General features: G+C 39.9%; 2 protein-coding genes across 2 annotated transcripts; one reads left to right on the forward strand and one right to left on the reverse strand.

Moving 5' to 3' along the window:
* On the forward strand, positions 1-7176 carry chordc1b (cysteine and histidine-rich domain (CHORD) containing 1b). Its single transcript, XM_063895011.1, has 11 exons — positions 1-217; positions 2344-2393; positions 2468-2524; positions 2674-2834; positions 3762-3862; positions 4170-4228; positions 4935-5005; positions 5212-5317; positions 5491-5610; positions 5718-5780; positions 6059-7176. Exons 1-11 carry the CDS (start codon positions 154-156, stop codon positions 6227-6229), a joined length of 1023 nt encoding a protein of 340 aa, XP_063751081.1. The 5' UTR covers positions 1-153; the 3' UTR covers positions 6230-7176.
* Positions 7177-7862: 686 nt separating this feature from the next.
* LOC134871964 (tyrosinase-like) lies at positions 7863-11113 on the reverse strand. The gene is made up of 5 exons (XM_063895010.1): positions 10202-11113; positions 9303-9519; positions 8750-8897; positions 8488-8669; positions 7863-8266 (listed from the first exon to the last, which is right to left on the reverse strand). The coding sequence occupies exons 1-5, from the start codon at positions 11021-11023 to the stop codon at positions 8001-8003; spliced, it is 1635 nt and encodes a 544-aa protein (XP_063751080.1). The 5' UTR covers positions 11024-11113; the 3' UTR covers positions 7863-8000.
* Between the last annotated feature and the right edge of the window lie 1019 nt (positions 11114-12132).

Genomic DNA, 12132 nt, shown 5'->3' on the forward strand with positions numbered 1-12132 from the left:
CTCCGATCTTTGCCGAGTGTAGCCGAGAACTTCCGGAAGTGGAATGTGTAGCGGCAGTCCACACACGACTAGGGCACTGTTTCCCACACACACGAGCCGTATAGTGGTTAGTTAAACATCTGGGCACCGGTTAAACTTTTACCACCCGGAATCATGTCCGATTTGTGTTATAATAAGGGATGTGGACAGCGATTTGATCCAGAAAATAACCCAGCTGGTGAGTAGTGTCTTAGTTTACTACGCTGCCCCGTACCAGTGTGTTAGCAAGCTAACCTCAGATCATCTGGAAATTTCTACAGCGAGCAGGCCTGCTGGGCCCATGTAGCTAGTCTGAGGTGACTGTAACAGACTGGACCCAACACAAATACTATTTCATTCATCTACACTGCTGTAACCGATAACTCAGGAAGCTAATAGCATGTGGTCCTGCATGGATGTTGTGGCTTATCACGATGTTGTTAGCATGTTAAGCTCATGTGATTAGCAGGTTAAGTTAGAAGAGGACGTTTGACTTCGTAGAAGCATTGTCCCAGACAGGATATACAGAACACCGGTGATTTAACAACAAGCACGTTATAGATCGCACATTTCTCATTGTTATCCCACAAAACACGTGTTATTGCCAAAGAAGCGAAATGGTTTTTTTTCTCGAAAACTTTATAAAAAGTGGGGAGGTAAACTGAGAGAGCCATCAACATTTACGGCTTGGCTTTAAAAGGAATGTCAATTAATGTCTGTGTTTTTAGATTTATTAAATTGCTTGTTTTTTTTTTAAATAGTTGTTTGTCACCATTATTATTATCTTAATGCTAACACAACACTGCCACATTATAAAACTGAACTAAAGAGAACAGCAGCACTAGTGATAGTTTTCCTGCTGACTCGATATGCCTCCCATACACTTTAATCTACCTCAAACAGTACATGTAGGTTTTTCTTGTAGTTGTGTGTAACTTCAAACCTCATGTGCATGCCATCGCTGCCAATCAGCATGCAAAACTAGGAACATCAAATATGTAAAAAAGTTGTAAGAGTATTCAAGATAATACATTTCCTTTGTAAAGTACTAAGCCAACTCGTTGTTGGGGAATATGCTTTTAGGCCAAAGTATATTTTGAACCCACACTGTCTACTGCTGGGGGCCTCATTTAGAAATCTGGACGTTTGAAAATGCTGTCATGATGAGTTTACAGTGAGCACTCTTCATTGAAACAGAGGCCAAATCCTCGAGTTAATTTAACAAATGAAGCCTCCTCAGGACACAAAGACATTTTAAACACGGCTCATCATCATGAGCAAATCTAATGATTTCTATCTCATTGCATTTTGTCATGTTTAAGGTCATGGTTGAGTTGGTGTTTACAGGTTTGGCACATAGTTAATGGCTTGAATGTTCCTGTTTGAGGAAAAAGCAGGTTTTTGGAAGGAATGCATCAGCCTATACGTTATTCCAGTTCAGTACTCCAGAAAACCAAGAGGAAATTCACTTACATAAGGTTATGTGGGGATACGATCATTGCTTCTTGATCTTAAGTTTCCTTACTCACGATAAAGTTTGCTCATAAAAACCTTGTTTATATGAAGCCACTAATATAAATGTAATTGAATGTTCAAGAAGTGCATTGTCTTCAGCTCCCACTACACAACTTATGTGAGTCCCTTATTTCCTTTCATTAGAAGCGTCCTCTTCTGTCTTCAAGCAATATAGCATTGAGAACTTTCAGGCAGTAGAATGAGTACATTTCCATTTTAATAGGATGCGTCTTTTCATAACAATAAAGTATATTAAACCTCTAGTGGTATGTAGGAGGTGTAAGGCAACGGCACGGAAAGGGCATAGCTCAGGCTGTGCTGTAAGGAAACTTCTTGATTTATGGCGTCATGCAGACACTTTTTTTTGTTCACTCCGCAGTGATTTGTCTTCTAAGGCAGGTCTACAAAGAGGACATCCTGCCAAACCTTCCATAGGCAATCTCAAAGACACAATTTCTAATCTGAAATGAATCCAAAATCAATTATTTAAAAATAAATGTGTGTAAAATTGGTATTTGTATGTCAGGTAGTCTTTTGTCTTGTTCATATTTAATTCAAATGTTATATCCTTATAATGAAACTGAGTTATGTTTAAGGAACATATTTCCAATTAATTTCCAAATGTCTTTTGTTTGCTGCACTTATTTTAAGTTATGACGAGGTAGTAGAAACTTCTCATTTTCTACAACTCTACTCATAATTCTGTAAGATAAATTATGTTTTTGCCACAGTGAGCGATTTAGAGTGAACCCCTAAACACTCAAAGTGTCTTTTGTTAAAAGTTAATCACAGCTGTGTTTCGTCTCACAGATGGCTGCACCTATCATCCAGGAATCCCAGTATTCCATGATGCATTGAAGGTAAAAACCTTGAAAATGTTTCCTTGTGTTTTTTGGTGTATGGTCAAATCTAATGTCCGTCTGACTTCCTCAAGGGATGGTCCTGCTGCAAAAGAAGAACCACTGACTTCTCAGACTTTCTCAGCATTGTTGTAAGTTTAATAGTCTCTGATTTAATCCATACTTTAAATCCTCCATGGACATGTTTCCATTGCCTTTTATTTTCACAAGCATTGACTGCCACCTTTGCTGTGGCCACATCGTCCTGAGCACTCATTGTTTGTGACCTTCTCCTCCACAGGGCTGTACAAAAGGTCCCCACAACAAGGAGAAGCCCCCTGAGCCGGTGAAACCAGACATGACATCGTCAGGAGAAAATAAAGACATAGATGACCAAAAACCAAAGTTCAATGAGTTCATCATCTCCGCACCAAAGCCTCAGGAGGCGATACGCAGACCAAGGTATCACAGTTTGCTTCATACATGATTTTTTTATTTTAATCAATATCATCCGAGTGCTCTAAGCTCTATTATCTGTGCAAGAAACTCCCATATAAGACAAGAACACATTTATTTTCTATGTAGTCCATCAGCAGGGCTTTCAGTTTAAGACTATATCCCTATAAAGTACCAAATAAAGACACCAAGATCTTAAAGAACTCCGTAGTAAAATCTATTTTGTGATTTGACATTTCGAGATTTCTTTAAGAATTACATTACCCGGCGATTGAATGGCGAGGACTTAAAACCGCCACCAACCCCCGATAATAGCAGTAGTTTCATTTTCGTTTGTCAAGTGACTCCAATGCATAAAAGGATGGGTAGAATTATCGATATTAAATCAGCCTGCATACTAATGATCCACAGAATGGTCAGAGTTGTCCTCTCTGGTCGTTTACCATGAATACTCCTCAACAGACTTCAAAAGAACGCGGACAAGTGATTGATGAAGCGATTAGGAATGAATAAATAGTGAAACTACTTTCAAGTTTTGCGTTGGTCTTCGTACCAGAGACCTATGTGCTACTGATGATGTATTCCTTAAATATCGCATACCCCAATCAAAGTAGTTTTCAGTGATACAATTAAGTAGCACTTTGCTATATTACACCTCAGTAACATACTTCAAAATTGAATCAAGTTCTGGCACACTGTGAATATTCTATTCTGTATTATGTATATGCCCACTGTCTTCTGTATATGTTGTGTGTTAAAAATAGTACTGCATATTTTGGAGTGTGGGGAAACACAATGTCGATCCTCTGTATAATTACTTGCACTAATTGTATGGTCTGATTGACAATAAAGTTCACTTTTTTAAACTTGTTTTAAAAACACCGTTGGCCCACCTTTGTTTTTAATGTGTCCTACCTAATAAATACGTTACAGTGCTGATGAGCCGATGGTGAGGATGCAGCACAAAGTGTCTTCTTCGCTGAAGCAGGCTTTGGAGAAACTGAAGCTTACTGAAAATGAAGCAGAGAAGAAAGGTGAGAACAGAACTTCATCTTAACCTCTTTCTCTTGTTATCTCATCAGTGTTTTTGGCCTGTTTACTGCAGACTACCATCCATTACCAAAGGCTTGTTGTTACAGTAGACAGGAAGGTCATGTTGACAGGGGAAGTTAATGGATGTCCTGTGGGAATTTGCCCTAACCTGTGTCTTTCACATCGTGGCGTTTGAGTTAAAGCTGGCAGGGACGGGACAACACATCACAACAGTGGATGCACTTTTTAGATCCTCTTCAAAGCATCTAAGTCAATTCTTTGCCTCTCTTTGTGTCTCTGTTTTTATAGAGGAAGATAATGACGAGATCAAGATTGGAACATCCTGTAAGAATGGAGGATGTACTAAAGTAAGTGAATGTTTTGATGTACACTGGAGGAAAAAGTTATAAATGATCATGGTGTTAAAAGGTGTGAATAAAAAAGATGTTTTTTATCTGTACCAGATGTAGGGATTTGCCAATAGCAGCTCAAACGTTTTAAGTTATTTGGCTTCATGCTCATGCTGAAATTATGGATTCTGCTTAGCACAATTTCCGCTTCTTCTCGATTATAAAGCAAATTGTAATTTGCATCGTTGAAGAAATCAATGACAGATTTCTTTAAATGAATACATAAACAAATCATGATGAATCATGTCAGATGAGCTAGGCGAAACACTTGTTTTCCTCCTCCATGTTTGTGACCGAGGCAGATGCAAAGCAACAATATTTGGTCAAGCTAATCTGTTCTGTCAAAGTAGAAACCACACATTTAGAACATACATTTTATGGAAAAGTTGCATGAACATGTTTTACAGAAGCTTGGAGCGTGACTTAATTATTTACATAAATTGTACTTCAACTGATGTGATTGAAATCCATGAGATGTTCTCCCAAGGGGAGCCTGCCTATAGTTGATAAGTCAGTTAGGGTCTTCCAAAGTCTTCATTGGAAAACAAAACACTGTACATCCCATAACTATGTTTTCTATACAATCAAGCCCTATTTTTATTTTTGTTAACAAAAGCAACCTGCTTAATAAACATTTGAGCCTCACTTTTGTTGTCATCTTTAGAGTTTCGATGGACCTGCAAGCGATTCGGATGAGTGCTCATACCACTCGGGATTTCCAATCTTCCATGAAGGGTTAGTATAACTGAAAGGTTTTCCATCACAGCATTTCACTGTAGTGACATGGAATTGTACATATGCTCAGAAAACTGTAAAAGAAGCATGAGGATTAACACTAGTACTTTCCCGTTGTCTTCCTGTTAGTCTTGTTCACTTTTTCTCTTGAGCGACAAGTTATTGACAGCTAAAAACCCAATGGGTGTCTGTTCTTGCATCTTCAGGATGAAATACTGGAGCTGCTGTAAGAGGAAAACTTCCGACTTTAACACCTTCCTCTCTCAAGAGGGCTGTACCAAGGGATCACATCTATGGAGGAAAAAAGATGAGGTAGGTGTGCCGGTTTGACAGCAAGTGATCATTCATGTGTGCAAGTCTTTATGAGAGAGCCTCAGCTGTGACTCCATCTAGTGGTGTGTGGGAAACACTTGCATGGTGGAGACACTGCTTTGTGGTACAGACTGAATAGCTAAATGCCTAAACGTTGTGAAATCTCCACGCAGGGTAACAAAGTGGTTCCATGTCGGTTTGACTGGCACCAGACGGGGATGCAGGTCATCATCTCTATCTACGCCAAAAATGGCATCCCAGAGCTGAGCTACGTAGAGGCTAACAGCACCACGGTGAGGGATTATTCTACAGTAGAGACGATGAGATCATGTCTGTCCATACCTTGTTATTGTGTTTGTGGTCTTCTCAACCTAATGTTTATTTATCTTTTCTCCTTCAGCTCGACATCCATGTTATATTTGAGGGAGAGAAGGAGTTTATGCAGAAAATCAACTTGTGGGCAGTAAGTACAGCCTGATTCCAACCTGATATAAAGTCCTATGACGTTTGCTATATGCTGGTTTTAATACATAACGTTTTTGGCACAGCATTTCACGTACAGCAGTACATCGTAGTTTCATGCATTATTATATGTGGTATTAATCTATATACCATTGATTTACACTAGAAATCGTTGCTGTCGGGTTTCAAAGTGGCAGTACTTAGAAAATATAATTTTCTTTGATCTCCGCGTATCAAAGCATCGAGCATATCTGTTACATTCCCTCCTTTTTTTTGTAGGTGATAGACGTGAGTAAAAGCATCGTGAACATGATGGCCAGCAAAATCGAGATAGCCATGAAGAAGTCCGAGCCCATGACTTGGGCACGCCTTGACCTTCCTCCCCCGGCCCCCCCCAAGGAGCAAATAAAGGAAAAAGAGGAGACTGATAGCGAGGAGGAAGATGAATGATGAGGTATTACAATACAAACATGGTGCGTACCTTTAGCTGAATCCAAGGCCTCACAGTTCATTACCTCTTTTGCTGTCATTGACAATGGGCCTCTGCTCTTCAACAGCTTTCCCCTTTCATTCTTATTTGTCAACATACTTGATTTTTGCTGGTTTTGGTTCTTTGTATTGCTCAATATAATTGTTTGAATGCTTAGGAATCTACAAGATTTTACAACAGCTTTTTCACTAAAGACTAAGGGTCACATTTGTTAATTGCACTGAAGTTCCCAGGAGATGAATTCCCCACAGTAAGATAGGAGTCAGGCGTGACTATGCTTAAGTCATCCTAATGGACCACTGATCTCTATTCCCACATTCTACGTTAAAAGATTCATTCCATCCAATAATTTTATATTTTTGATGATTGCATTGTTTGTCCAGAAGAATCACATCAGACTGATTGCTGTGCTCATAGATATGTCCCCATGTATGGCAATGAGACAGACCCATGTAGTCTAAGCAGGAAGTTTTGATCTCTAAGACACTTGTATAATATAAAGTTTAATATCAATAAATTGTGTTTTAAAGAAATGAACTGTTCATTTTGAGCCTTAAATTTAGAAATGAAGATTAGCTCCCACTACCCCCTTTAATTCTCTCTTTTTTTTTAACATGGTTATACCTATTATGTATATTTGTACAAGTTTTGCTTCGAAATGATCAATGCTGTGTTTATCTCCATTTGTTGTCAGAGCAACAAAGCGCAGTTTGTATAACGAGAATGTACTGTAATGTCTGAGAATGCTAAATGAATACCAAGTATTTTTCAGCAAAGTACTGTGTTGTTAAAAATGCTAGACAGCACGTCTGGGATTTGGCTGAATGAATACATGACGTGTGGGTGAAAATGTTTAGGGAACCAGTTTATCTTACCAAAAATAAACGTTTGTGTTGAACTTTTGAAATTGAGTTGATGTGTGTGATAGATTATATCCTGATTTTAAATATTTGTTAGAAACTGTTTATGCAGATCAAGTTTTGCAGAATGGTGTTCAGGCCATAGTCTTCCAACAGCTGTGACCTCTTGAAACATACACTTTTTGAATTAAAGAAGGTGTGACATTTCAAGTGATTATCTTTATCCACATCCACTCTGGGAATTGCAGTGACTTTTAAAATGTCAGAACGTTTTTTTTAAACTATTACACACTTGTCAAGATGTCCGTCCTTGACATCTGGGCAGACATTATCACCCTTTTCTCTTTCCAAAAGCACGTCTCACACCACAAACAAAAAGCCATTTAAATGTTAATTTAAATGTTTCATTCAACTCCCAATGATAATGAAAGAAAGTCCCCCAAGGCTTTTGTAAATGTATCTAAGGAGTCTGGGATTCTAACTTAATGGAAGTAGGATGCATGTAGGATTCAATTTCTCCGTAACAAAATGCCCACTTGCATGACTGATGCAACATCCTGAAGAACCTTGTTTTGATGGTAATCAGCTCAAATCCCTATGAATGTGAAAGTCATTATGGAACATTACCATGACAGGATCCATAACTGTCGCACAGACCGTGTGTGAAATGAGCTAGAATGTACAAGTTGTGTGAGGAATATGAATGCCTCTTAACAAACTTTTGTGTTTACTCTTTAATACAGTTTAAATACCCTGCCAGTAACAAAGATTGCAATGCTCATTAAAATAAGCCAATACAACATATAATTCACAGTGCTTTGATATTAAAATTCATAGGTGCACGCGTCAGTGCACAGGGTTGGCCGTGCCTTCAGATAGCTGTTTGGTAGTTATGGTGTTTGGTTTCCTCTGTGTCACTGCCCCAGATAAGTGGCTGTCTCTCTGGAAGAGCAAATACGTTTTTCCACTTTCTCACGTGTAGCCAAGACACTCCTTCGCATCGCCGTTTTGCAGTTAGGACCACAGCAGCTATACTCACTGCTAAAATTCCTCCACAGACCGCTGCAATCAGCAGCCAGGGCCACACATCCTGCATCACCTCCAGGTAAGGGCCCATTGTTTCTGCTAGCCTCTGGTCTGGAAAAAAAGGATACAAGTAGTCACAGGAAAGTAGGGAAATGTTTACTCAAGTTAAACATGGACAGTATGTAACCAACCCTGAATTATATGTTCCTTTATCTTTCCACTAAAGTTGCAGGGGACATTTGGAAACAGAGATGATGGAAAGCAGTCTACAGTTTTTCTTAAATAGAAATAGATATTGAAAATAGAAAAATCTCTGTTTGGATTGAACTTACTAGCATCTAGAAGATATGAATATTCATATCCCAGATCCTTGCTGGAGATGAAGAATTCTCTGTTTCTGTGGAGGGGCAGGAAGGGCACCATGTGGTAGTCGCCGTTGTGTCCTATAGGTGCATCAGAGTCTGGAAAATCCGACGGAGACGGTCTATACCTCCTGAGCCACTGCTCGTAAATGCTTCCACAGACAAATAAAATGATGTTAGGAGCAAGTGTGAATGTGTACTCAAGTGTTAGTCATATGTATGTGTGTCTCACCTGTCAACAAAAGCGTGGTGGAGGAGAAATATGGGGTCATTTGCTGAGCCCTGCACTGAAGACATGGATCCGTTCATGAACACGTGGAGAGCAGCATGAATTCCCCTACGAGGACTGTTCCCTATCCCAGTCTGAGAGTCCCCGAATCCTGCAAGATGATAAGTATTTACTGGTTAATTGGCAATGACAAATGTGGCAGTAGCATGTTGTAAAAATCTTAATAAATAGTTATGATTGATAAAGAAGTATGGGGCACATTTGGTGCATTTTGGAAATATATGTATTAAATAGACAAGCAATTTTATTTAACAAGGATGTGTATGGTCATAGTAATCTCCATTAAAGGTCTCCTGTAGTGGATTTTTGTTTTACTTTGTCTATCTTTGTATTTTTGTTTTATTCTAAAATGAGCAGTAACAAACCCAATCTCCCCCAGGGATCAATTTAGTATTTTTGATTCTAATTGCCTGACTAACAATTCAGTTACTTATTGAAACTAATACTTACTTATCCCTTAAGATAAATAAGTGTGTGTGTTTACGACTTATCTGACCTTCCAGAGTGTTCCTGAAGCTCATGTTGGCGCTGCGGTCCATGGCACCGGTGTCATACTTGGTCAGACTGAGAGCGAACTCCACCTCTGCTGAAGTTGGTATTCGTTCAACCACTTTACGGTTGTGGTTTCCAGGATTACGCCGCAATGGGCCTTCCTCTTCAGCATCACACAACACACCCCTGTTACTGTAGTCCTCTGCTCGGGAACACAGCACCTGTTGATGAAGGTACACGGTATAATGTTGCAATAATGAAGGAACCAGCACTTATCCCATGTTGCAAATTATATTTTTGCTACTTGGAATTGGTTTCACTGAGTTTTAAAATGATCCTTATAAAACTGTGTACTTTGATATTATAGTTAAAATATATTTTGTCTTAAAATTAAAGCCAACTCTTTAGACGACTAAAACCTTAATATTTTAACTGAAAAGTCATCCACTAATTCCCTTCCAATGGTCTATATCCACTTTTAACTCTTAAGCTCCTGAGCTCATTGCTTACACTGTCAATTTACATTGCCATTTTACCTTAATATAGAATATATACATTACAGTACTATTTACTTAAAAATAAGTACACCTGTTAACATCTCTGTACAAATAAATATACATATAAATATGCATAATAACATTTCTGTTTACATCACAATTTATTACGTTTTTGAAACAATATACTATATTACTGTATTTACATTATCTCTGTTGTATTTTCCATAGATATCCTTTCAATATTTTGTAGACTACTTCTTAGGCATAGCTAATTCTTTAACTGAAATGTTGAAACTATACGTAGGACATGAAACAATGAAGAGCAACTCACTTGGAGGGAACACGGACCAAAACAAACGTTGACACACACATAGGCCTACTGGAGAAGTATCTAACATGTGTTTACCGTCCAAGAAGAGAAGACTGAGCCTGGGCTGAGCAGACTGGGGTCGTGGGGGCTCCGGTCCCCCATCAACTCGTCTGTGCACACGTCGCATCCCTGGGCATCCCTCCAGTCCCAGTACGGGATGGTGAAGCTCATGTCTCCGGTCAGCTTCCTGATCTCATGCTCCCAGTGCAGCAGGTACAAACGGTGCCATGGGAGGAACCCTGGTCCCCAGTGGGCAAAGTCGACATTGGTCCACACATTCTCCGGCCCACCGAGCAGCGCGTTACGGGACACATAATAATGCATCCACACAAACACATCATACACAGACACATCAGCAAACATTGGGTTGGAGCCGTTTTCCATCTCCTGGTAGGTCCCGGTGACCACGACATAGTCCCTGCTGACTGTCTGCTTTGCCAAGTTCAGGTAAGATACAAACCTGATCTTCTCGGCCCGGGACAGGTGCAATATGTTCTTCCTGACAGACTCTCTCCTCTCATTGCAGTTCACACCAAAGTATCCGAATATACAGTCTGCGCAGTTGAAACCCATAAAGTTCCCTGCGCACTGGCAAGTGCGGTTGTAGAAAACCAATGGCCACTTCTCCCTGTCGTCCAATCCGGAGAAGGGGTACTGCGGTCCGTCAGGCCGATCAGGCACCTCCACATCCTCGCAGGATCCACGACCCGAGCTGGCTCCGCAGGGCGACCCGTCCCCTTCCCAGGACGGGCAGCACTCCTTTGTGCGCAACACTTCCCGGGTAGCACAAAAACGTGGAAATTGTTGATATGATGGTACAAAACACAATACGAAACTAATAATTGCAAGTTGCCACATTTCAGCTAAGTTCTATTTTGGAGACTGCAACTAGTTACGAATGCATAAATTAAATAAGGCCCATGTGAATTTCTCTCAGGCTTAAGTTCTGCCGAGGTTTACCCAGGCGCCCCCTTCTCTCTTGAGCCAGTCACATGCTACTTAGCCTCGGGGTGAAGCTTACTTCATGAGGGGAGGGCGCAATTAAAAAGAAATGCAGACATCCCGAGATTTCAGAGGAACTACTTCCACTAGAGGCCCACATTTTGTAATAACAAAGATGCTACAGTGGTTGTCTGAGTCATGAGTATAAAACAGGCGTAACCAAGGAGGTCTCGAGGCACACATACATGCTCACACATTATGCCTCAAATATGGTAAACTGTTATTCCTGGCATTAAGGGATGTAATTACCATGATAAAACGCGGACTACAAAGTGAGACACATAGTGAATGAGGAGTGAGATAAAAGACAGGATTTGTATAGGTTCTCCTGTGTCATGGCCATGTGTTTTTGTCTTCCCATTTTCACCCACCGATGTATAATTTAACTTTAAACTGCCAATACCTAGCACTGCAGTTAGGTATAACGTAAATAATTAAGGAAACAATAAGCTCATGTCAGGATTCAGAGACAATGCTTTAATTAAATTGTTATTTTGAAAAAATGTAGTTCAAATGCCAAATAACTAAAAGCATTGTGTTGCCAACTATTCCTTTAATTAAAAAAAAAACATTTGTGGAAATGTCTTTTATGTCCGTGTGGTCATATGACCTAACACCCACCTTCAGTTCAAACGGATTTTTAAACGAAAGATTCATTGACAACAATCTGATAACACATGCTCAAAACAAGCTGTTGCCTCAGGGAAGGATGTACTTTATTTGAATGTGTGCTTTCTCAGAAGATCACTGTGATGGATTTTGATCTTTCTGAGTAGCGCTGTCTCACATGGTTCTATCCACCTGAGGACTGTGTGCTCCCTGCTTGAGTTCAGTGATTACGGAACTCCTTGGATGTGATATTTATAACGAATGAGCTTCAGTGACAGCCCCACCAGAGGGCGCCATGGGACCATTTCCTATACCGATCTCTCTAAAAAATGACAGTTCATCAAGTCTACCTCCCG

The sequence above is a fragment of the Eleginops maclovinus genome, chromosome 11, assembly GCF_036324505.1.
Source record: "Eleginops maclovinus isolate JMC-PN-2008 ecotype Puerto Natales chromosome 11, JC_Emac_rtc_rv5, whole genome shotgun sequence".
NCBI classification, from domain to species: Eukaryota; Metazoa; Chordata; class Actinopteri; order Perciformes; family Eleginopidae; genus Eleginops; species Eleginops maclovinus.

Coding starts and splice junctions, on each gene's coding strand:
- chordc1b (XM_063895011.1), top strand. CDS start 154: ATGTCCGATTTGTGTTATAATAAGGGATGTGGACAGCGATTTGATCCA. Junction 2,394..2,467: donor TATTCCATGATGCATTGAAG/GTAAAAACCTTG, acceptor GACTTCCTCAAG/GGATGGTCCTGCTGCAAAAG. Junction 5,781..6,058: donor AGAAAATCAACTTGTGGGCA/GTAAGTACAGCC, acceptor TTTTTTTTGTAG/GTGATAGACGTGAGTAAAAG.
- LOC134871964 (XM_063895010.1), bottom strand. CDS start 11,023: ATGTGGCAACTTGCAATTATTAGTTTCGTATTGTGTTTTGTACCATCA. Junction 9,520..10,201: donor CAGTCTTCTCTTCTTGGACG/GTAAACACATGT, acceptor CTTCATCAACAG/GTGCTGTGTTCCCGAGCAGA. Junction 8,267..8,487: donor TTCATATCTTCTAGATGCTA/GTAAGTTCAATC, acceptor CTTTTTTTCCAG/ACCAGAGGCTAGCAGAAACA.